General features: G+C 44.5%; 1 protein-coding gene across 1 annotated transcript in view; it reads right to left on the reverse strand.

The window, feature by feature from the left end:
• ADGRL3 (adhesion G protein-coupled receptor L3) overlaps positions 1–26,874 on the reverse strand; it is a 516,043-nt gene that overhangs the window by 127,920 nt on the left and 361,249 nt on the right. Inside the window, exon 7 of the mRNA XM_075500809.1 lies at positions 9,987–10,067. Within this exon, the coding sequence (XP_075356924.1) occupies positions 9,987–10,067 (81 nt within the window). The remainder of the gene's footprint in view (positions 1–9,986; positions 10,068–26,874) is intronic.

Genomic DNA, 26,874 nt, shown 5'->3' on the forward strand with positions numbered 1-26,874 from the left:
AGGCTCTTAGTGAATCAATCTAAATGAATCAGAAGGTACCAAAATCACATAAAAGGCGCCAGCACTGGAAATGGTCAGGAAATAGGAATTAAGGATGAATGCTCTGTTTACATGATCAAAACACATTAAGGCATGAGAAGGCTGAGAAATTCTTCACTGAATGTGTCTGGTAAAAGCATTCGGTTTGCTTCTGCTAGATTCCCTCTTAACAGCACCAGTTCCAGATCCCTACTGCTGAGCAATTTTAAAGTTCAGTGAACAAATTCTTTCAATTGTTTGGTTTTCTCCCATTTTCTGTGTGAATTCTTCTCAAATTCAAGCTTACTTTTTGCCTCTAAATGTGAGTGACAATCTGTGGAGGCTCTAATCAAAATGGTGCATTAACTTCACTTCCCCCCCCCCCCCCAACTTCTTCAATGTACAGAACCCAGCTTGCATAGTTATTATCAAAAAATATTAACATAATGTACCTCTTCCTTAGCAACAGCTATAGTGTCAGGGGAATGCAGCCTATAATAATGCAGCTTGATCTAGAAGCACAATAAAATATAAATAAGCTTGTTACACTTCAGTGGCACACAGGATTCCACTGTGAAGGGCCTTCATGAATTTAGAAACCTCATCTTCTTTTTACTCTCCAACACAGATTATTTAGAATAAGATTTACGGGCACACATTCCCTTTTATTCCAGAAAATGAAATGTAATTGTTTACTCAGTAACAGTATTATTTTGCTGCACGTCTACTCCTAAATTTGTGGGCATAATACAGACACACACACACACACATCTGTGCAAAGCAGCGCTCATCATGAAATAAAGATGAAACCAGGACTTAGAGAAAATCTAAAGGGGAGACTGCCATGAAAGCATCCATAACTGTGGTCATTTTTAATGAAGAAAGCACAAGCAATTTTCTCAAAAAAACGGCTGCAGTGAAACAAGGGATACATTTGCTACAAATTAATATGCTTAATCTACAGCCCTCTACAAGACTCCCTGTGTACCATATCTGCAAAAAGAACAGCATCCTCAGCTGGGTAAGGGCAAAGTCTTCTCCTTGCCCCAAGTCCAGCTGGTTCTCTCCATCCCTGAAAGCTCCTTGGCCAACAGCCCCATGGCTGTTGCACCCTCATGCACGCTGGCCCTCTAACCCTTATAATTACATTTAACCAACCTTAATAACTCTTCTCAAAGGCAATAAAGATCTTTTAAATACTGCTTCTTGCGAGTTTTCAAGGAGAATGAACTACATTGAGCCAATCTGAATAACAAACCATTTGGAGCTAGAGGATAGCAGTCCTTGTCTTCTGAGCAAATATTGCAGTTATCAAGCCAAATTTACTTGGCTGAAAGACTTACTTAAATCATGAGGCTTCTTATGAGGGAGCCAAGTTACAATCTTAGCAACGGGGCTCCATAATGTTTATCTGTAAATCAGTATTTAGTATGCATTTATTAAGGTTGGGATTTCCAAAAGCGCCTTTCAAGAGTAAGGTACCCAATTCATGGGCATAAATTTCCCTCTGCACAGATTATATCACATCATTAGAATTCCTCTGTAACAAAACAACACGCGAGGGGAAGCATTAAAATTCAATAATCCGCTTTAACAAAATTCAAGGGCCAAAGCAGGCTCTAAACACAAACATTTTAGAAAGCATCAGACCACTGACTCTGGTGGAAATCTCTCGCTTCCAACAATTTCTGATTCAACACAAGATGATTCCAAGAGCCAAGTGCTGTAAAAAACTTGCTTAATACAGAAAATCTCACTGCACAGCTGAAAGGCCATCAAATGAACACAAACCCCTTTGACTCAGTGCTGTCAACAGTGGTACGTCTAAGCCTAACATGATTTGCTTGTATGGGAAATCGGCTGCCTGCCTTTCTAGAGATGCATGGCTTGAGTTTCATGAACTTCAATGAGAGCACGCTAAACTTGTTCATTGAGTAGTAAAATATTCTACATTTTATTGGAAGGCAGCCAGACTATACCACTGAATAGCCCAGGTCTTTATCAGTTGCTTTTCCTAACTTGTGTTAAACCAGACCTTACGTTTTTTACATTTCTTTCGTAAGGGTGATCTGCTTTCTTTAAATACATCATACACACAGCGAAAAATAACAACCACAGAAAATGAAAAGAAGAAAAAGAAAAGAATAAAGAAAATATTTTCCAGGAGAAGATGCTATAGATGTAACATGATATTCCACCACTGCAAATATTTTAGTACACATGCCACTCAGAAATCATCCAAGTCACAAGTCTAGGAAACTTTAATATTTTGTTAGGTAAACATACCATTCATTATCTAGTCTTAAAATCATTTTGTCCTGGCAATGGGAAACTCTATCAGACACTAAGAAGTCATCTACTATTATAAATGGTGTTAACTGGATAATTTGTCATCGAGATTTATACCTGAGGAAGAATAAAACAAATATTACCCCTGTAGCTGCAACAGAATAAAACACATTTTATTCTTTTTTTATTAAACATGAGAAGATGCAACATACAGCACAGGATGCAAGCAAAGGATGCAAGCAGCATGGCAGCAGTGGCAGATAAAGACTTTCCAGTGGCTAAGCTCTTTGACTGTGGCAGAGGGCTCCCAAAGGAAGTGTTTCCTCACATCGTACGCCTTTTTAACGTCTCCGGGTGGGTAAAATGAAGGCCAGTTATGCCTCTCAATCAAAGCACTGCAGACTGATCCTGTTCTCTTTTAAACAGGCCTATGGCTTAGGAAATCAGTAGACCTGAAATTTGATCTCTCATATGATTTATTTGCCATCTTCTCTCATTACACAAATATAAATATAACAGGCATTTTTCTGCAGCCCTGAAATGATTCAGAATTAATACCAGATGACAAAACGGACCATGTACCAGGAGGGGAAAAGTTACAGTAAAAGCTCCTTCCCATTAATGGGGCCATTCATTCATATGACCACTATTCCACAGGGGAGCTGGACATAAATTATATATTTGACATCTAGTTATAGACAATTATATCTGACATAATGAAGTTATAATGGAAGGAGTTTGCACATTGTTTGGTTATTAAGTGGCCATTTTTTGTCCCTGCACCAGGTGCAATGGTGATAGGCCATACAAATCATCCAGAAGAAATGCCAAAATGGGCTCCTTTACTGATAAAGCATCACACATGTTTATTAATTTAACAGCTTGTCTTATGTCTCCCCCATCTGCTCATTTAAAACAGTTATTTGCCCTATAAATATTTCAGAAAGAGAAGTGTGGCCAAAAATTAGTCTGGCAGAAAAGGGAAAAAAAAAAGTTTGAGAAGGGTCTCACGCTGTATGCAGCACTGCGCTCTTTTTTCCACGTTAAATTGGTTCAACAGCTTTTTTTCAAGCTGGTAATAGGACATTCACTTTAGATTAGTGATGCTTGAGGGTGCACCACCATAGCTGACTCTGCTTTCCAGCTGTTGCCACTGTCAGGTGGGTGAAAAATTCCACCGCTGATAGTGAGTGACACAACTCAGTACAGCGAAAATGAAACCCACTGTCAAAAGAATCTCTTGGGTGGCTATCTATGTCCATTTTGAGCTTATCAGGTTGTATAGTAGCTTCAAACAGCCTACAAAGAATAACATTTCAAAGCATCTTTAAATCACAGTTCATGCTGATCTCCGTAGCAAAATTCCTTTCTTTACAAGGCAGCAGCTACCTGGTAAAAAAAGCTAGTTAAAAAGTGCTTTTTCTTTTTTTTTTTAAGATGACTAGGAATAATGGAAAAGGTGTTAAACATCACTCAGACTGTTCCTCCTCCACCCCAAAATCTTTAAATATTTTCAAGTGTAAATACTTTGAACAGTTCCCACCAGCATACAGGATTTAGCACTCCTCCTTGAGAGACTTTGTTAGCTCCGGCTTTCTGCTAGAGCGAACGCTGTTATCTTATAAATAAACAGCAATGCCCCGAGGTGCTCTTCTGCAACGAAAACACACATTCCAAAGAACTAAGAGCAACAGTTCAACACCATAGTAAAAAAAGAAAACGGCGAACGGCATGCAATTAACTCTTTCTGACTATGGATAGCTACAGGACGTAAAGCAGGACCTTGCTGATGATAACAAGCAAACAGGAGGACTGCAGGCTGGCTGCAAGATTTCCAGGAGCTCTGGCTACTCCGGTTATGATACTAGTTATCACCACCCATGATACCTAACGAGGAATTAATAAATACAGAGCATGGCCCATGTTCAAAGCAGCTGCCTGCTTCAGGGAAATCAGTGTAGTCCAGTAAGGTGGATGTTTTGGTATGGATCTGAGCCACAACAACAGATTTTCGGAGAGCTCTGGATAAGACTGAGAAAGGCATTGTATCCTTCTATGAGAGCTCACCCCTCCACCGTCTTCACAACCCAAACGAGCTCCATACCTGGCAAGGCATTCCTGCATCTGCATCTACCACACTGCCCAAAACCCACCCTGTCGCCACACTGAGCTGGAAGACTCATCTCCAGCCTGGAGGCTGAGGGCTTTAAATGAGCCTGCCCATCATGACAAAAAGCAGAGTTCAAAAGAAAAATAAACAAGCAGCAAAGCAACCCAACAAACAAATCTGTACAGACCTTTTCAAAACAAGGCAGCTGAAAATTCACAGTATATGTGAAGGTCATAGTCACTGCAAAACCTTTCCATTCACTGTGCAGGTATGGTGAACAGTCATCTCCCATCCAATCGGTGCAACACCAGTTACCTGCATGCCTCATATATTCATAAGTTACCTGCTTGCCTGAAAAGCCACGTGCGATGAGAAAATGTTGTGTGTGTGTTGCTGGCTTGCTGCAATGAGCACTCGCACCCCATGTCAGAGGGAGTGAGATACCCCAGTGGGCTCAGGCCAGTCGCAAAGGAGAAGCCCTGAGAGCAGTCATACTTGGAGAAAAGGCTGAGCAAAAGCAAAGAAGAAAACCCTGTACACGATCAAGGAAGAGCAGGACTCTATATAGCACTCCAGCATTGCATAGGGAAAAAGGGAATAAGGGTCTGGAGCATGGGGGACCCCAACCAGCATCCGGTGCATGGTCCCCTCTTGGCTCAGGCATCGAATTAACCTCTCCCCAGACTCTCTTGCCTGAAGGATGGCAAGAAAATAATATCGCCTTAAGAAGCTGGAAACATATAGCTGTAACTAATTCTAAAAGGAAGGAACAGGATGGGTAAAAGCGGGACCTCAGAGAGAAGCAGAGGGACACTATAAAGGACTCTCACGCTGAGGGAATGGCTTTCCTGGAGGACTCAAGCAGAAAATGAAAAAGCCTGGAAACAGGAGGTGCCTGGCCACCATCGGCTCAGAGCAGGGACTCCTGAACAGCACCTGGACCCGGGGAGGGAGAGGCAGGAGAGCTGGTATCTCAGGGCCTGGTGAGCATGGGATGCGTGACACTGGTGTCAGCTTGAATTAAGGCAAGGAGTGCCATTGAGCCTCGCTGCCCGGCGCTCCCCTTTCTCTGGACCTGGGAAGGAGGACTGGGGCTGTGCAATGAGCCCGGCTGTCAGATCCTCCCACATCATCTGCAAAGCCATCTACCCTCTCTGGGACCTTTGGGAGAGAAAAAAAAAAAAGACCCAGAATGTGTGCATCCAAAAACCTGTTCTATTTTTGGTAATAAGATTTCGCAGTGCTTCTGACGTTCAGGAATGGTTCTCCCTCAGACGTTGCAAATGCAAAGGGGGAGAAAAATGGCAGAATGGATCCAGCTTTTGAAGGAAGAAAACACAAAGGGACACCACTGAGCTGGAGAAGAAAGGGAAAAACCAGCAAAACCTCTGGCTGTCTCCTTGACGTGCTGCCCAAGGGGCAGGGAGAGATTCTGAATCTACAGAGGCTGAACCTCACAACTGAGGTTTACAGGAAAAAAAAACCACAGTGCCTTAACTGGGGCCAAAACAACCTCCCTGGCTAGAGAAATCTGCACAGAAGGGTGAGAACCTCCCATCTCTCCTTTATTTGCTATTTATTTCTAAAAGTGGGGACCAATACACGGTTTTGCTTATCAATTCACGTTTCAGAAATGTACTGACTTCAAGCATATCAATCTTCAAGACAACTACTCCCTGAGCTTCAACTTTGAAGGAAACCTTTGCAAAACGCTAGCTCAACAGGGGAGGAGAGCTCCTCAGACTGCCTAGCTTTAAACACCAGGCATATATTTCATGTTTAATATGATTCCACATATATGCTAAAATCTGCATCTATAAAGCTTTATAAACAGTTTTAGTGTGTGCATTCGGTGAGTTTAATTCACTTATTTGCTGTGTTTTAGTACCTCACAGAATTTGAGTCCAAACACTAAATTTAATTTATTGCTACATATGATAATTCCATAAAATCCCTTTCTAAGCCAGAGTATCAGCATCACCCTCATCTGTGAAACTACTTGCTATTGTCAGTAACCAGCAATCCATTTTTAAACACAGGTTTAATCTTCAGTCTATGAGATCATAACCTGAGGTCTCAGCTACTCCTGGAATTATTCTGCATACAGTGATGTGAACAGTTGCGTAAAAATCATGTAATCAAGTCCAGATCATTAAGACTGAGAGGAGGGGTAAAAATAATGGTTAACAGTGCTTCATATACAGAACTAACTTTAAAACACCCTCAAATTAAAAAGGGGGTGGGGAATAAGAAGTGTCTTGATAAAAAATGCTGATTCAGAGCCTCATTTCTATGAAGTGATTTACAGTGTCATTACTGTGTTACTGTACAGAGCAGTGGCTCAGAGTAATTACCCTGTAATGCACGATGACACTAATGTACTAGTAAACTACTGGAGTTTATTCACTACTGGCATCAGGACTCTGAAAGGCAGGTAAAAATGCCCTGCATGCATAAACAATGTGCGTAAATGTCACCAGTGATAAAATTTTTAAAAAGGAGAAGGAAGAAGCAGTTACAAATAAATCTGCCAGATGAGAATTGCAACTGCATAGACCCACAGGAGCACTAAAGCTGTGTCGTTTTTTAATAATAAAGGAAGGAAAGACGCTTTTATATCCCTACCCTGGCTCTATTTCCATTTATTACAATTAAAATTGTACAGTGGCTTCTTCTTTTTGCCACTCTAAATGCAACGTTGACCTGCACCTGGTGTTCAGCTCAGTGCGAGGGGGAATGCGGAAGGGAAATGAAGAGCATCAAAGCAACAGCCAAAAGCATTAGCGGTTTATGACGACTGTCATACTGCTGCTCTTTTTTTAGTGTTCCAGAAACTGGAAATGTGGGGAACCAATGAGAGCTTCAGGACAGAGGTGGTTTTGCCTCCTTTGTTTAAAACAACTCTTGTGGTTACGAGATGAAGCTTGGAACATGACCTGAGCATGTCCTAAGGTATCAGAAAACGCAGCCAAACAAAAAAACTTCATAATCCTTACACACTTAGGAAAAAAAAAATTATTATTACAACTCTCTAATGGATTTTGGGCGCTGAGGCTAGAAATAAGGCAGCAGACGCGTAAGTAGAACTACACATCCCAGATCCCAGGGCCAGAGGAAGGCCTTGCTCTTCCCCCAGGAGACAGTACCAATTACTATGTTTTTAACACCCCCTAGTCACCAGCTAATAGACTGATGCCTTCAGAGCTGTCTGCCTCCCTGGCCCTCTCCTATTAAGGTACACAAGGGGATTTGAGTCCTTTTACCAGCACGTAGCAGCAGTAATATCAGTCCTTCCACCCTGAGCAGCCCTTTCTTTAAGATCTCGCAACGGGGGGGATGGTGGTGGGGGGTGGGGGGTGGAGGCCCCGGTGGAAGCAGTTACTGTGGCGGTTTATGTTGGATAAACTCCATTTTACCTTGTCTGCAAGTGCTGCAACTGTTCTGCCTGACCCACTTTGCCCTGCTCCTGGTGGCAGTGCCATTCATCTTGCAGAGGTAGCTAGGCGCTCACGAACAGCAGATCACTGAAGGTTTTTGTTAGTCTTTAGCTCTTTTACCTTGGAGAAAGCAGGCACAGCTTCTTTGGCTGCTGCCGTTCCAGTGTCCTTGAGTCTTCCATAGGCTGCTCCAGACCCCACAGCGAGGATTTACATTGACCTATTCTAAGTAAGCCCTGAATCATCACATCCCACAGCAAAGACAGACTTGAGCAAGAAGGTCCTGGAAGTCATAACTGTCTCTGCCTTACTGGAGTGCTCTGCTAAAAAAACAAGGTAGTAAATTTTACTACAGAACTGGAGGTTTTCAAGTGGCTTAGAAGAAGCTGATCTCAAATGCACTTGTCAAATCTCAGGGTAGTTCACTCAAAGCTGAATGGAGGTTATGGACTGCCAGGAGATTGTATGTGATCAGCCCAATGCACGACAAGACCAGATTTGGAGAGGGGACTGTGGAACCAGCATCCTCACACCCAAGCTCCACCACCCAGCACATGGTTCCACCTTGCAGAGATGCAAGAGGAACCACCAAGTAATTATAGTGCTGAGGCTGCTTCTGTGCAGCACGAGTGAATTCCTTAGTTTTTGTTATGCATCATCTAAGGAAACATTCACACTTACAAAGGGAAAAAACCCAGCAAATGTTTACTTGATCAAGTTACGGATCTAGCCACATGGATGCTGGTGGAAAAGCTCACTTAAAACTAAGGGAGCCTTCCACGCCAAGAGCATTAACAGTATGCTTTCATTTAGCCCACAAAATCCTTGGGCCATTTGGAGGAGCAGGGTTTGCAATTGCAGCTGCAATTCACCAACACAAAGGTTTTTGTCTCCCAGAATATTAGAGATGGATAACAAAGTGAGATTTAGAAGACAACTTTCTTCATATTACATGACAGTGTGCCTATCCAGATTAACCTTGCATGAACACACTGCGTTTTTCAATTGTGAGCACTTAGAGAAACACATGCGCACACAAACACATACTCACAGCCTTACAGTGTGGGGGCAGAATGGCAACAATCACTACAAAGGTCAATCCCATACCCTTCCTGCTACTGTAGCACCCTTTGCAGAGTAGGAGAAAGGAAAAACCCCAAACCTAAGCTATAGTGCATCTCCCTGCTAACATGCTTTGGCTGTCCTCTTCCTCCCCTTCTCTTCTTTCACAGCCCTGTGTTCATACACATTTCTGGAGCTGACCAAGAAATCCCTCCATATAGCTGTTTGATTTTATCCATTCCAAGAAGGAGAAGCTGGTCACTTTGATATCCTACCTGAATACTGACAACCTAATTAAAAGGAGCAAAGGGAAGTGTAAGAAGCCGGCACCAGCACGGATGCTTGCTCTGGGGCCAAGCCCATTTCCCCAGGCCACAGGGGCAAACACTGGGTGTTCATCACAGCACAGCCAGGGGACGATCCTCCAAATGAGGCAGAGAAATCAAGGGCTCACATTCATATCATTTTATCTGCACCATTCAAGAGAGGCACCTATCTTAGCAGGGCTACTAGGGACTCAATCCTTACGTATTGGCTACTAGCATTGCTCCCAAGGGCAATCAGATCACCTAAAATTTGAGTCATCCTCTAGAGTGAACGTGTCCCCTCACCAACTCTAGAAAAAACCTTGACCAACGGCAACAAGGATTGAATCCAGGCCTGAACCACCGCATGACCACTTCTGTACCTTTACTCATCTGAGGGGCTGCTGAAACCTGCCTTTTTGCATCCTGCCACCAGCTCCCTGTACCTGTCCGCTGCCATTAGGAAGGAAAGGAAGAAGGCAGAGAACAGGACCTAAGGTATACCTGTCCCTGCAGAAGTAAACTAGTGGGAAGAGCAAAATAGCTTGTGGACAAGATCGTATGTTCAAAGCTACGTAACGGGGCACATGGGACACGGTCACCTCTCATACAGCTCTCTCGCAGGAATTAATTTGCTCCTGACAGTGTCCTTGGATGGAGGGTGGTAACTTTACCGCGGAGGCTCTATGAACAAATGAATGATATGCACTTACGCCTATGGCTGGCTCGCAATGCATGTGCATGGAGACTGTGTCACTGACTCACCCTTGGATGGCAGTCTCTCCAGATCCGAATCGAGGTGGATTGGTGGGGCAATGTAGGAAACCTGCCCATGGTGAGCCTGCCCTGTGGACAAATAAGTGTTTTAGTTCTGCTGTTTCCTACAGAGATCTATCAGGGCTATAATTAAACATACAGCATTTTTATGGCACTGGATTCAAAACAGGTTTGCAAGTATTTTGTTCTATTGTGCATTTTTCACAATGAACTTCCATTTTGTGGAGACACCCGACGAAAAGTTGAAAACACTCCCATTTCTTTTGCTTCTTCCGGGCAGACATGGGTACTATGCTGAACTTTAGTTATACCTGCTTTACCACTACCATGTACATTTTGCACGATGTTCTTTTAAAAGGCCATATGCCACAGAAGACAACTGATTTCACACAAGCCCATTCAATCTGTTAATCGCACTCTAAGAGGGAAGCAAGCATTTCTGCGTCACAGCAATTTTTGAAGGAAGCATGGTATGAAGTACAACTGCATGTTTTTCCCACCTGCAGAAGATGCAGATATCAGTTTGCAGAGCTTGGCATTGCTTTCACCTGGGTGGAAGCTTTTTGGTTCCCAACACCGCCATGCAGTTTCCCAGTTGGTAAAGACTCAGTTCTTCTCCAGTAATTTGGAGGTAACTATATCGAGAAACTTCTATTTATAATAAAAACATGTTGTTATAATTCATCTATTTACTGTAACAATTTACAGGGTTGTTAATCTCTTTTTCTAAACATGGAAAGTTAATGACACATAGATTACGATAACAGTTAGAGTAACCTTCCCGTTTCAAGTAATATTCATGCTGCAATAAAAGCAGTTGATTCCTCTTATGAGACACATTCCAAATAATTAATACGGCTCCCTGTTGACACTTGCTGTTGTTGCTCCAAGCAATTTCCAAGCTAGCGTCACAGGCAGCGGAGCAGCGGTACAGTCTTTGGGCTCCTCTGTAATGACATCCAGGAATACCACGAGTGCAGTATGCTGGTGCACATAATATGTTGAAAACATCTCTTCAGGGGGATAAAATATTAATGGGAAAGGGGGAAAAAAAAGAAGTGTGTCTGAGTGGGCAGGATATATTTACTGCTTTACGCTGAGGCTGACTCAGATAATTTGTATTATTAGCCATTACAACAACTGGACATTATTCAGGTTTAAAATCTACTGACACATCATAAATTCTATATTTGCTTTTAAGTGCTTTAACATGGGAAATCTGCTTCAGGCAAACTCATAGCTAATAACAAGTTACCCCGCTTTCCCCTTCTCGTTTACATGTTAAAAATCCATTTGATGTCATTAGTGAGAACAAGTCATCATTTAATAGCTACTCGGTTCTGCAGCAGAAACAGGCAGACAGTCTGCTCTCACTCCAAGCTGCTCAATGTGCAGGATCAGTGCCCTTATAACCATAGGACAGGCTCCCCATTTGCTGCATCAAAGATACCACTGAAACGCAAAATAGCTGAGACTGGCAGGGAGCTCTGGAAATCACCTAGTCCAGCCTAAGGGCAACAAGAGCCCATGGCAAGTGTCCAGTCTGATTTTTAGTACCTCCAAGGATGGAGACTCCACAACCTCTCTGGGCAACCTGTACCAGTGCTTGGCCACCCTCACAGGAAAAAAAACCAACAGCTTTTTCTTACAGTTAAGTCTAATTTCCTGTATTTCAATTTGTGCCTCTTGTCCTGTCACTGGATGCCTCTAAGAAGAGCCTGGCTCCATCTTCTTTATTCCCCCCCCACTGGGTACTTATACACATCGGTAAGATCTCCTGGATCACATCTGGTCCAGGCTGGACAGTCCCAGCTCTCTCAGCCTCTCCCCACATAGAGATGCTTCAATCCCTTAATCATCATTATGGCCCTTTCCTGGACTGGCTCCAGGAAGTCCCTGTCTCTCTTGTACTGGGTAGCCCAGCACTGGACTCAACATCCAGATATGTCTCACCAGTGCTGATTAGAGGGGCAGGGGATCACTTCCCTTGACCTGCTGAGAATGCTCTGCCTAATGCAGCCCAGGAGGCTGGTGGCCTTTTTTGCCCTATAGGCACACTGCTAGCACATGGTTTTGTTTTGTTTTTTGTTTGTTTGGTTGGTTTTTTTATCACCTGGTCTTCTTGGGACCAAGTGATCCCAAATACAAAAAAAGAATGATTCTGCAGGCTTAAAGGGCTAGACTGGAGTAAAGAAGATACATGCACAGTATATAAAAGACTACAAAACATCTGTGTAGATTGACAACATTACAATTCAGTAATAACTATGGAAGTTTATGAAACTTTTATAAAAGCTTTTACCTAATATGGAGGAAGCAGTAGCATCAAATGCTCTCTTGTGCTAAATGAAACAAGTTGCAGAAAGCTTTTATCTACTTGCTGCTGATGCAAAACACACTACTTCCAAAAAAATATCAAACTTGACTTCTGTTAGACTTGCAATGCTAATAAGTGAAATTTTGGGTTTTAATTCTCTATAAAAAAGCAATGCAAACAATTGTTGTGCTTCATCTTTTGGGCATGAATGCCAGCTTAATTGCTCTTCAGACTCATCACAGTTTTCCCATACGAGGAACAAAGGCTCTCCACTGCTATATGTGGCCCCAATTATACATTCAGGATCAAGATACCTTATAAACTGTCTTGTTAATCAACAGAATCACATTTTTTCTTTGGTTTTACTATTATTGGCAATGGTGACATATGAGAGGGTTGAGGGAAGGGAGGCAAGGGGGTGGTGCCTGAAGCAAGCCCTAGCAATGGGACTGGTACACAAGCACACAGAGAAAACTCTGAGTCAGGAGGCCAAACTAGAGGATCAGAGTAATGGTCCTTCTGGCTTTAACGGTATTACAAGTTTTGCCACTGACTCCATTAAAAAACACAATTTTACCCAATGGACCTATGCAAGATTTTGAGGCTGATATCACTGTTGTGGTTTAACCCGGCAGGCAGCTAAACACCACACAGCTGTTCACTCACTCCTCCCCCGCTGTGGGATGGGGGAGAGAATCAGGGAAAAAAAAAAACTTGTGGGTTGAGATAAAGACAGTTTAATAGGACAGAAAAGGAAGGGAAAATAATAGTAACAATAATACTGATAAAAGAATATACAAAATAAGTGATGCATGACACAATTGCTCACCACTAGCCAAACGATGCCCAGCCAGTTCCCAAGCAGCAGTCGCCACCCCTCAGCCAGCTCCCCCCAGTTTCTATACTGAGCATGACGTCATATGGTATGGAGTAGCCCTTTGGTCAGTTTGGGTCAGCTGTCCTGGCTTCTCGCTGGCAGGGCATGAGAAGCTGAAAAGTCCTTGACTAGTGTAAGCACTACTGAGCAACAAGTAAAACATCAGTGTGTTATCAACATTATTCTCATACTAAATCCAAAACACAGCACTACACCAGCTACTAGGAAGAAAATTAACTCTATCCCAGCCAAAACCAGGACAGTATCCACCCCTTATTCTATACCATCTACATCATGCCCAGGTCCCACAGTTTCCAATACATTCCAATCAATCACCACCACTTTCCCTGTCTTTTGATATATACACACAGATATCATTCCCTTGGTCTATGGGCCATCCCTCTAAAATGTTCACTGAGTTCATTTAGTCCATGACTTTGGGTTCCATCTGTCATAACAGTCCTTCAAGGCAGGAAAGATGGTGTGTGGTGTTGGATTGTTGCATGTTAAAGCTAGTTCTGGTTCCATTATTGCTGTGCTTGTGTGGTTCTATCATCGCTGCACTTTGCTCAGTTTCATCAAAGTTCATTCTTTGTTAATCTAGGTGATTCTTATTGTAATACCATGGCTATGGCATACAGCCACCATAGAAGTGATGATAGACAGTCTGTATAACAATTAACATGATACAATTTAATTCATTGGTTATTCTCATATATTGGTTAAAATAAATCCCCTTGAGGTACACATACGACTTCCACATCCTCCCGCCTCACCCATCAAGTGCACCTGGGTCCTTGAGCAAAAGCAATCCCATGAATGGGCTTGCTTTTGCCTGAGGCAGGAATAACACAGACTGTCTTCCCCAGCACGTATTTTACGTGCACTAGAGGCACTTTATCCCCTTCTGCAGTACATAAAAGTTCTGATTGGGCAGGGCCAGCTCGATTGGCAGATCCCCTAGTGTTAACTAACCAGGTGGCCTTTGCTAAATGTGTATCCCAATGTTTGAACGTCCCACCACCCATTGCTCTCAGTGTAGTCTTTAACAGTCCATTGTATCGCTCAATTTTGCCAGAGGCTGGTGCATGATAGGGGATGTGATATACCCACTCAGTGCCATGCTCTTTGGCCCAGGTGTCTATGAGGTTGTTTCAAAAATGAGTCCCGTTGTCTGACTCAGTTCTTTCTGGGGTGCCATGTCGCCATCGGACTTGTTTTTTGAGGCCCAGGATAGTGTTCCGGGTGGTGGCACGGGGCACGGGATATGTTACCAGCCATCCAGTGCTTGTTTCCACCATTGTTAAGCACATAGCGCTTGTCTTGGAGGGTTTGTGGGAGTGTGATATAATCGATCTGCCAGGCCTCCCCATATTTATATTTCAGCCATTGCCCTCCATACCACAGAGGCTTTAACTGCTTGGCTTGCTTGATTGCAGCGCATGTTTCACATTCATGGATAACCTGTGCAATAGTGTCCATGGTCAAGTCCACCCCTCGATCATGAGCCCATCTATATGTTGCATCTCTTCCTTGATGGCCTGAGGTGTCATGGGCCCACCGAGCTATAAATAATTCACCCTTATGTTGCCAGTCCAGATCCACCTGAGCCACTTCAGTCTTAGCAGCCTGATCCACCTGATGGTTGTTTTGATGTTCTTCAGTGGCCCTACTCTTGGGTATGTGAGCATCTACGTGATGTACTTTTACAACCAGGTTCTCTACCCGGGCAGCAATATCTTGCCATAATGTGGCAGTCCAAATGGGTTTGCCTCTGTGCTGCCAGTTGTTCTGCTTCCATTGCTGCAACCACCGCCACAGGGCACTTGCCACCATCCATGAGTCAGTACAGAGATAGAGCACTGGCCACTTTTCTCGTTCAGCAATATCTAAAGCCAACTGGATGGCTTTCACCTCTGCAAACTACCTCGATTCACCTTCTCCTTCAGCAGTTTCTGAGACTTGTCGTATAGGACTCCGTATAGCAGCCTTCCACCTCTGATGCTTTCCCACAATATGACAGGACCCATCAGTGAACAGGGCATATTGCTTCTCACTTTCTGGTAGTTTATTATAGAGTGGGGCCTCTTCAGCACGCGTCACCTCCTCCTCTGGCGATATTCTGAAATCTTTGCCTTCTGGCCAGTTCATGATTACTTCCAAGATTCCTGGGCAACTGGGAATGACCCACTTACTTCAGTATGACCCACTTACTTCACATAGCATCAGTTGCATGATGTGTACAGGGGATCCTCCCTTTGAACATCCAGCCCAGTTTGAACACCAGCAGTCGGGGTGTCAAGATGAGCTGTGCTTCCGTACCAACCACTTCCAAAGCAGCTTGAATCCCTTCATATGCTGCCAATATCTCTTTTTCAGTTGGAGTATAGCGGGCCTCAGATCCTCTGTATCCCCGACTCCAAAACCCAAGGGGTCGACCTTGAGTCTCCCCTGGTGCTTTCTGCCAGAGGCTCCAGGTAGGTCCTGCGGAGAATCCCCGGCTGCAGGGTAGAGCAAATTTTTTACATCTTGCACTGCCTGGACTGGCCCAAGGGCTACTGCATGAACGATCTCTCATTTAATTTGTTCAAAGGCTTGTCATTGCTCAGGGCCTCATTTGAAATTGTTCTTCTTCCGGGTCACTTGATAGAGAGGGCTTACAATCAGACTGTAATTTGGAATATGCATTCTCCAAAAACCCACAACGCCTAAGAAAGCTTGTGTTTTCTTTTTGCTAGTTGGTGGAGACATGGCTGTTATTTTGTTGATCACATCCATTGGGATCTGACGACGTCCATCTTGCCATTTTATTCCTAAAAACTGGATCTCCTGTGCAGGTTCCTTGTCCTTACTTTGTTTTATGGCAAAACAGGCCTTCAGAAGGATTTGGACTATTTTCTTCCCTTCTCAAAAGGGAAGAAATGATGTGATGTCATCAGTGTATTGCAGGTGTTCCGGAGCCTCACCCTGTTCCAGTGCAGTGTGGATCAGTCCATGGCAAATGGTAGGGCTGTGTTTCCACCCCTGGGGCAGTTGATTCCAGGTGTACTGGACGCCCCTCCAAGTGATAGCAAACTGTGGCCTCTACTCTGCTGCCAAAGGCATTGAGAAAAAAGCATTAGCAATATCAATTGTAGAATACCACTTGGCTGCCTTTGACTCCAATTCATATTGAAGTTCCAGCATGTCCAGCACGGCAGCACTTAGTGGCAGCGTGACTTCGTTCAGGCCATGATAGTCTACTGTTAGTCTTCACTCTCCATTAGACTTTCACACTGGCCATATGAGACTACCACAAGGTAAGCGAGTCTTACTGATCACTCCTTGGCTCTCCAGTCGACGAATCAGCTTATGGATGGGAATCAGGGAGTCTCAGTTGGTACCATATTGCCTCCGGTGCACTGTTGTGGTAGCAATTGGCACCTGTTGTTCTTCAACCCTCAGCAACCCCACAACAGAAGGTTCTTCTAAGAGACCAGGCAAGGTAGACAGCTGTTTAATCTCCTCCGTCTCCAAGGCAGCTATACCAAAAGCCCACTGGTACCCTTTTGGGTCGTTGAAATACCCTCTCCTGAGGCAGTCTATGCCAAGGATGCACGGAGCCTCTGGGCCAGTCACAATGGGGTGCTTTTGCCACTCATTCCCCGTTAGGCTCACTTCAGCCTCCCATACAGTTAGCTGTTGGGATCCCCCTGTCACTCCAGAAATACAGTGTACCCTAATGCCATTAAGCTATAAAGGGTTCTGCCCCTTTATAGCTTGATGGCATTAGGGTACACTGTGCACTGGTGTCCACTAGAGCCTTATACTCCTGTGGGTCTGATGTGCCATCGAATCCACACAGTCCAGTAAACCTGGTTGTCCCTTTCCTCCACCTGGCTGGAGGCAGGGCCCCTCTAGTTCTGGTCAGAGTATTCGTTACCCACTTCTTGTAAATGCAAATCAAAAGTGCCTTTATTAAGATCAGAAGTAAAATCAGCCCTTCTACTCGGTCTGGGGAACTGCTCACTGGAAACTGGAGCAGCAATTTTCCTGGAAGAACCCCCTTTGGTGATTGTTTTTCCTTGCAACTCATGTGCCCATGCCTCTAGGGTCAAGGTAGATTTTCCATCCCACTTCCTCATGTCCTCTCCATGGTCACACAGATAAAACCATAGGGTGGCCCATGGTGTGTATCCACTATATACTCTCTCTTGAGCAGAGGGACGCTTACTCCTAATGGCTGAGATACTGGTCCATATAGGTGGAGAGTAGGACATATCCTCTTTCAGTTGCTGGAATTCCTGGGACAGTTTTTCAGATAGTTTTTCCACAGCCGAGACACAGGCCCATAGGGAGGAAGAGAGATTTTCTTTGTATTGCCAGAGTTGGACAGCTGATTCATCCACCATTTGTTCCTCTCCGTCTTTCCAGGTCATTACTGCCAGTGAGTTTGCATGCGATGATAGTGCGCTCCATGCAAACTTCCGCCACATGGGTCGTGTGCACCGAACTTCATTTGGATCTTTGGATAACTGCTTGTTGTTCAGGTCATCATAAATCACCTCCAGCATAGCTAATTCCCGCAGGTACTGGATACCTCTTTCCATGGTTGTCCACTTGCCTGGGTGACATATAACATCTTCCTTGAAGGGATACCTTTCCTTCATGCCTGACAGGAGTCGCCACCAGAGGCTGAGGACTTGTGCCCCTTTTCCAATTGCTTTGTCAATGCCCCCTTCCCTAGAAAGGGATCCCAGCTGCTTGGCTTCCCTACCCTCCAATTCCGGGCCCCATTAACCCAGCATCAGAGTAGCCAGGTGACAGTGTGCTCGCCTGGACAATGACTGAAATCTTTTTGCATATCTTGCAGCTCACTCAGGGATAGGGATCAGGTGGTTACCATCTCATTTATGGGTTCTTCCTCTTCCTCCTCCTGTTCTCGTGATGGCCCTGGTTCATCTTCATCCCTTACTAAACAAGCTGATTTTCTTGCTTATTTCTTCTTGTGTGTAGGGGCAACTGATACTGGCACGGGTTGATTCTCTGGTTCAGCTGCAGTGCCTGTCGCCAGGGTTTGAGTAGCTGCAGTGCCTGTCATGGGGGTTTGAATAGCCACAGCGCCTGTCGTGAGGGTCGGAGTAACCACAGTGCCTGTTGCCGGGCTTTGAGTAGCCGCAGTGCCTGTCACCGGGGTTTGAGTAGCCGCAATGCCTGTCGTGGGGGTTGGAGTAGCTGCAGTGCCTGTTGTGGGGGTAGATCTGTGGATGGTATTCTTAAATAGTTGTTTAACCCTAAACAAGACCTGAAACACATTCAGGAGACATAGCAATAGGAACATGCTGGTTTGAACATCCCAAGGATATTCAAAATTATCAAGAGCTGTTGTAACTAGCCTGAAGGAGAAAGGGAAGGTGAAGGAGTGGGGCAAAGTGTCCCCCCCATGTCCCCCATAGATTGGTTCTCCAGGAAGAAAAGGTAAAGAGTGTAATTATTAATAGTTTCCTAGAGGTGGCTCCTGAGGTACGGAAATGATGGCAATACGGAGTACAAATATCAGATTAGTCTCACGACCAATAATTTTATCATATCATAAACCAGTGTTACACAGTGCAGCAAAATTATAACCTTGATCCATCTCACAGAGGTGATAAACAGCACAACAGGGAACATCTACTGCAAATAAGGTACTACATAACACAACTTTGAGAGCAAATAAATCAACATTGTGACCAGCAACTATTAAACCAACATAATGAATGATTACAAGAAGTTTCCCTTAACATGCTCTGGTCAGATCTGTTGTTATCTCAACCCTTCGTACCCCACACTGGAAGCCAAAAGGACTGTTGTGGTTTAACCCGGCAGGCAGCTAAACACCACACAGCTGTTCACTCACTCCTCCCCCGCTGTGGGATGGGGGAGAGAATTGGGAAAAAAAGTAAAATTCATGGGTTGAGATAAAGACAGTTTAATGGGACAGAAAAGGAAGGGAAAATAATAGTAACAATAATAACGATAAAAGAATATACAAAATAAGTGATGCATGACACAATTGCTCACCACTAGCCAAACGATGCCCAGCCAGTTCCCAAGCAGCAGTCACCACCCCTCAGCCAGCTCCCCCCAGTTTCTATACTGAGCATGACGTCATATGGTATGGAGTAGCCCTTTGGCCAGTGTGGGTCAGCTGTCCTGGCTGTGCCTCCTCCCAGCTTCTCGCTGGCAGGGCATGAGAAACTGAAAAGTCCTTGACTAGTGTAAGCACTACTGAGCAACAAGTAAAACATCAGTGTGTTATCAACATTATTCTCATACTAAATCCAAAACACAGCACTACACCAGCTACTAGGAAGAAAAACCCTATCCCAGCCAAAACCAGAACAATTACTGGTGCAGCTCAAGTCAGTCGCAAAGACTGACAGGACAAGTTTTGCCAAGTGACATCAAATCCCAGCCCCTTTTGCGTGAATTTTGCAGTTTCGGATGCTTACTTCAAGCCCCAACTCTAGGAATGAATGACTCCAATCTCCCCCTCTCCAGTTCCAGCTACTGCAGAAGAACACTTGAAAAGGGGAATGTGAAAGCCTTAATGAAAAAAGGGATGGCAGAAACACTCAACACCTCCCTCTCCAAATCGCCCGGTCCTCAGCTGTTTTTTCTGCATGTTGGGTCTGAGCTGACAATGATGCAGCACCGGCAGGTGGGACATGGCCTCCCTTGCCTGCGTGACTATCTCTCCAGCTGTCAGGCTTTCATTTCTACCCACACATCTATTAACCCATGAGCGTATCTGATCGACCACTCTTTAACCTGAAGAGCTGCCCACAAGCTAACCAATACTGGCTTGGTACCTGTGCCTATAGGAGAGAAAATGGTTGGTGTCAAGTCCTTCCTGAATTTTGCAGGACGCTCCGAAAATAACTGCACCTCTTTAAATAAGTGCCTCAGTTTTTAGTTATTTAAAAAAACAAACAAACAAAAAAAGCGGCAGCTTCCAACAAAATACCAAAGGTCAAGATGTCTCTGCTGCTGATGGAAAGTTGGGCATGCCTCATATCATAACAGCTTGCACGGCCTTCTCCAAATCCCACCCTGACTATAACCATCTGGTGTTTCTGCAGCCGGTTCCCAGGTAAAAAAGTAAACAGCAATCAAACGTAATCATCAAAGTAATGTGCAGTGAAGTTGCCTATTTCATATCTAATCGCTAAGGTTGGGCTCTGTTTCCCTTATTCCTCTTGCTGGCGAGGTCCAGCCACCGACATGGCTGACGGCCATGGCTCCCCGCGAGTGGCAGGAGCAGGGCAAGGGGAGCAATGGGCAACAAGGGCTAACACTGTAAGACAACCATGGGTCAGTCCTTGTCTGCTTTTTTTGCATCATACCACAAGGATTCAGGTCTGGCCAACACTGCATAAATGTCAAAACCATCTCAGGTGAGACAGGGCAAACAGCAAATGTGACAGGAGTAGCCACAAAGTCCCTGTCTTCTGCTCACACTGCCTCTCTCAATGAGGACAGACATACAGCATCCATAGTAGCCAGGCCATATGCATGTGCTGTGGCAATAGGAAAAGAAGCATGTTTGGTAGCAGCAATTTTGGAAGCAAAGTATAGATATGACCTTGAAAGCCTACCTGGTGACACAGTCTTCCTCAGGTAGAAGAAACAGGGGAGATGTTTGCGGATTAGAAAAAGTGCCTGGCTGGCCATTATTTTCAGGCCTGTCACGAGAGATGCAACACATTCTAAAAAGCCAATAACTTAGAAGAACAAAGATAATGTTTTGTGAAGACTGAAGGAAACAAAACAGCTTTGCCTAAAGGATTTTTTTAAAAAATTTTTTTAGGGATCTGGATGCTCACAGACAGAAAATAAACATCCACACATCTTCAAAAATCTGCCCCTAAGTGATATAGTCATCTACACATGCCACGATATAAATCTACAGAAAAAGATCTGTGAATGCACGGACTAACCAAGGAAAGTAGGAACAAAGCAGTCTCATCTGTTTATCTGTTAAAAACACTTCCCCCAATCCTTTTTGGAAACATACCCACTGTTTAGGGCAGACCTGCCTCCTGACCCTATTCTGAGTTTCCAGTGCCTGTGACGTTTGATTTTTCTAGAGCACAACTCCTATTGTCATGTGTGCACGCAGGAAACCTTTCTGCCCAGCCCTTGCTCATTTTCTCCCTGAGACTTTACTTGCACTGTTACAGAGAAAACCTGAAAAGAAAACATAAAACTGGAAGATTCAAATCCTCAAAAGCAAAGAGAAAGAACACCAACATTTATTAGACTAAAAATAAGCTTTTTTAAAACATCTGATGAGAGACCTCCTAAACATCTGATGACTTGCCTCCTAAAGCTCTGGCGCTGGCTATGCCATGAAGATAACTAAAATCACCAGAATGGCTGGTCCTCACTTTTCTCTACCGCTCCTTTGCCCCCTGCCCATGGCACCGTGGTCGGCATGGACAGTCATGCACCTAGACAGTCGTTCTCCCTCGTGCCTGACCCAGCTCCAGCAGCAGCAATGAGAAGCCACCAGGAGATATATTTTTTAAACAAACATGCTTCAAACTATTTGTCTCAAGTGGTAAGAGTCCCTGTCCTCACCCAGAGTTACTGTCCTCACCCAGAGTAACCCTGAGTTACTGTCCTCACCCAGAGGCGATCATTGCAACACATTTTTTTGCTGCCATGTCAGACTGCATCTCTTGCTCAGTTTTCCACCCATTTTCCAGCCTCTTTTGGTATGTTTTTGTCTTCCATGGACTCACCAGTTCTTAAGATCCTTCTTAGACAGCCTAGCTAGCATTTCATGTGGAGGATTTCATTTAGTTTTGTGCTGGTACCTCTGACGACCTGGTGCTCCCATGCACTGCCTCTCCTACACCCCTTGTTGTCAGCACCTCCAAACGCAGCCACCTCCATGGACTTAATCCATCATTCTGTTTGCCCACTTGCTTGGATCACTAATGAGTTAAGTTAATAACTGTGAAACCACACATCAATTCCTGAGACTTTAATTTCAGTTCTTCACATAAACTGTTTTTTTTATAACAATGGGATGGGCACATACTAGGTACACTGAATATATATTCTAAGGAAAAGTCTTGGAAAACATACAGACAATTTTACAGATAAAGTATACTTTGCATGCTGTGGCCTTTTTTTCCACATAACTGAAAAATTCCATTTTTAAAACCAGTCCAGTTTGTCTGTGACTATCTGATCTTAAAAAACAACATTACTTTTTGGCCACATTTCTGTAATCCTCTAACTGTTAACGGGATTTTTTCCAAAATCTAATTTATTAGCTAACTGAAGACTACATTCCACATTGTTGGATTGCAGTTTCCAGCATCATCACTCTCATCCTCTTTAACTTCCAAAATTAGTACATTTTTTTCTTGTTCTTTTTTCTCCACTCATGAGTCTTTTTGAACTCCATAATATGTAGGCATATATAAAAACATATGGAAAGAGAAATTAAAAAGCTGGTAGGTTTGCTAACAAACTCTTCTGACATGCCATTAAACAAATTTAATTCAGACCTATTACTCAGCATATATTCAGACTTCTCCCGGCAGCCTTTTTTTCTGCCTTTCATCAGTGACTATCTTTACAAAACATCATTTCCTCACTGCCCACCCTTTTCCATTTTGCATTAAAAGCTTTCTTTTTAAATAAAGCTTTTATAAAGCCATTCCCTACCTCAGACATGTCAGAGTTCGCACTGATTCTGTCCACCGCTTCATTTATTCATGGACTTTTATGGAGTATCTCTCTTTCATCTGTACATCTCTCTTTCATCTTTCATTGTCCTTTTAACTCCTTAGGGTAGCAGTAACTCATCTGCTCCCTCTTCTTCTGTCCCTCCCAGGTTTATTTCCCTGTCCTTCCCCTGAAGCCGTGCATGCCTCTGAATACAAGAAAACCCTCTTTTCCAAAGGGTGCTCTCCAACTACATTACCTCTGCTCTCTTGCTATTCTGCCTCTTGTATTTCATACTGGGAACCATTGCAAGCTTAAAGCAACTGCAGCTGGAAAAGTAGGGTACCTGCAAGCATGGCTGCATGCGGAGAGACTTCTGGCTCCTGGTCACAGCTGCCTTCTGAAAATGAAGGTTACCAAAACCAGCAGCCTCAATGGGCACTGACAGAGAGCCTACAATCCACGCCAAGGAGAGGGCTCCTGTGCAAAGCCAGCATAACAAGCAAATGTTTCTTCTCCCATACTGTTCTTGACAGGAGAAAAGTAATAATATTGCAACTCTATATGTTGTTTAGCTATACATTGCTTTTGAAGCCGTCATAAAATACATATAATACCAGCTCTTTCAAATGCCAATATTGTGTGCTGGTGCATCTTATCTTACAGGTGTAATTTAAAGTGTGAGTGTAGGAGATGCAGGACTGCGTTGGTTTGTTTTGGTTTTTTTTTACTAAAAATCTGCTTTGATATGTGCATTTTGCTTCTGTACCTTCCAAAGAGAGGGGTCAACAGGAAAACTCACAAGGAACCAATTTGCAGACAAGATAGGTTCTTACCTCCCTGTCCCAAGCTGCGGCCAAGTTCCCCAGCACTGACCAAAGCAACCTGCAGGCTCAGCCACGGGGGCTGCCAAATGCGAAGAAAACCCCGGAGCTGAGGAAGAAAGCTTGATGAAGGATGCTGATGAAGGAGAGGGGTGAGCTGGGGAGACGTTTGGCTAAGTCCTTGTCACACACGCATCCCATGTTTTAGAGTAAATGCAAATCCAAAAGCAGCGCCTGGCAGCGTGTTTGTGTGAGCAGAAAGCGTGATAAAATGGACTAGTCTTTTTCGCAGATGTACTATTCCTGCTTTGAATCTGTCACAACAAACAACAGCCTTAACCATGAAAAGCAGGAAATCAAAATGGCCTTTTTTGATGACCAAACCGTCCCTCATGTGACAGCCATTAGCCGGGAGGGCCTAAGCTAGGTTTGAACTACAGGCAAAAATAAGGACAAAAATTATGCCAAAGGAATGGCTTAAAAACTGCCTGAGTATTATAGCAGCTGGAGCCATTGGAGGCTTTTCACTAGTGGCAGCTGCATATTTTCAAAGGAGCATTTAGGACTCAGAAACTCATGTCCCAGCTGAAGTCAGAGGTGAAGAAGCTTCTTCAAGTCACACTGAGATTCCTCATTTTGCTGTGCAAACATTGTAACTTGTGTTTTGTGTTTTTATGAACCTCATCCCTCTGTTAAGGACTTAAAACATTTGATTTAGCAGCGCCTTGGCGCCAGTGATGCTCTGCATCCTCCAGTGCACATCCCAGAATTTACCCTGCGGTACGAGAGCCTGGTATAAGGGCCAGGGAGGAGGAGGAAGAAGAAGAAGAAAAAAACCCAGGAAATATTTCACATGTGCCATTATAATTAAACAATTTTAAAGACCTCCTATCTTCCCCCCATAAGGCAGCACGTGGAGGAAGGCCATATCCAGGCTATGGATATCCACATTTTTTGAGCTTTGCTCCCCAAAAGCTTGCCCGGCAGGCTAAGGAAACACGACACATTGTATTATTCTTCCCCTCCCAGATGTGCTCACTGTGCTATGAAATACAATTTACCAGTCACCTGCGCTGGAAAATGGGGGAGGAGAGGGATTTTGGTGCAGAGGAGACCGAGGCAGTTGGAGCAATGCAGTCCTCGGAGCCCTGGGGCAGACGATGAATATTGGTAAACACAAATCACCCAGAGTGGGTTAAGAAACAGTGAATACAGCGAAGCCCAGGGAGGTTTTCTTGGCCACCTCTCAAAGATTTAATTTGATATGAAGAGCGCTGTGCCAGCTCCTGCTGTCCTTACTCTGCTCTTGTCCCAAAAGTCAAACAGGATGTTTCCAACTGCCTTAGTGGGTCAAACCCAGCCTGTTCTGCCTCAGATGAGGTTGAAAAGACTTGGGATGGAGAAGTTAGGAAGAGCTTTTGGGGGGAAACCTAGCCAAAGCAATCCAGTCCATCTCCTGCAGAGGCAAAATTGTTCCTTACTTTGTTTTGAAAGGTGTCTCCTCGGGGCTGCCCACCGCTCTCTCCCAGATGCTGAGCAGCAGATCTTGGCTTCAAAAGATTTCATCTTTGTTTTCCCTTTCTTGGGGAGGGGAGGAATCCTGCTGCCTCCCTGCCTGAGATGTTTCTGCCGTATTTTTTCCTGGTTGCTTGCCCTTTTCCCCCTGCCTGTACTCCCTTAGGGCCTGCCCTTTGCTGCTGTGCTCTCACTATCGCCCACATTTCTTGTCTCCCCCATCTCTCTTAGCTGGGCACTCTTAACCAAGGGTGCAGCTTTGTGTTATAGCTAACCCATTTCACAACGGTGTTCCCTCCCCTGGGACATGGCCAGGCATCTCCATCCCCTCCCTTGCAGCAGATGTGGCAATTAATGCAAGCACAGAGTGAGCTAGAGCTAATCTGATGGAAAACGAAAGGCAAGAATACCACCGAAAACAATAATTACTAGTTTTCCACTAGCTCAATGAGCAGAACCAATTCAGGTTGCTGTGGCGGCAGTGCCAGATCTGATGCAAAGGGCAAGAATAAAAGAGCCAGGGGTGGGATGGGGACAGCTATCAGTTTAACCGTAACATAAAACTGCACCTGGGAACAGTAGTGGCATTGTATCTGAGCATCTCCTCCACCCCCACGCCAGACTCTCTCCTTGCCCCAGGGAGACTCCCACCAATTGCATCCTTTCTTCACTGCTTTTCAGACAGCTTTTAATCCACCTGCCAGCATAATTTAGAGAGCTACGTCTCACAACTCCAGGTCAAGGGTTTTAATGAAAGTCAAATGCATTACAGCATGCTCACTCCTCGCAGGCAGAGCTTGGGACAGCCCCGTCTTTCTGTTACTTGTGCCACTCTTGTTCAAGCAGAAAGGGGAACAGTGGGGGAAAAGAAGCAATCAGGCAGTAGCTCTTGCCATGTTGAGCTTAAATTTCAATGGCAAAGCATCCGGGGTGGGTTGTCAGAGAAATCAGCTGAGATGCTGGATTACGTGGTAGGAGACACGTCCGAAGCAGACAGGTAGATCTGTGAGTCACCAGCCTGGAGATGGCAATTGAAGTGCCTTGTGGTTTCAAACACTGTGAGATGTGGTCCGAGAATTTGTCACTCTCACTTTCCTCCCTTGGTGACAGCCTATAGCAGATGTCCCCTCCAATTCTGCCACAATTTTCCAGCCTGTATGTCTCTGCACACGTAGCATGGTCTCCATCCCCACGTCGTACCTCCCTGGTACTGCCTATATGTCTGCTGCGATCCTCTCTCTTTCTCCTCCGCCAGCTCCCGAGCAGGCAAGACCTTGCCTCCGCTCACCTTCTACGTCAGACAAGTCTCTCTCCAGGAACTCGTGATTGCAAGCCTCCAAGAAACAATTTGAGTGCACGGGCCTGCTTCTCTGGCTCCCGACATGCATCCTCTTGTCCAGCTTAATGAACTCCATCTTCCATAGCCACACAACCACATACCACGCAAACCTTAACTCCTATCTTCCATGGGTTTCTGTGACTATTCCTCACTGCGACTGCAGCCCAGGAAGGACTGCCAGACAATAAAACATTAAAGCAGTCTTCTTTGTTACAGCTATTTTTATCAACTGCTCTCATTAAGGAAGTGCAAAGAGATGAGTAATTTGTTTTCCGAGCAGGTCAGTGCACCCTAACTTC

This window comes from Mycteria americana, chromosome 4, assembly GCF_035582795.1.
Source record: "Mycteria americana isolate JAX WOST 10 ecotype Jacksonville Zoo and Gardens chromosome 4, USCA_MyAme_1.0, whole genome shotgun sequence".
Classification (NCBI taxonomy): domain Eukaryota; kingdom Metazoa; phylum Chordata; class Aves; order Ciconiiformes; family Ciconiidae; genus Mycteria; species Mycteria americana.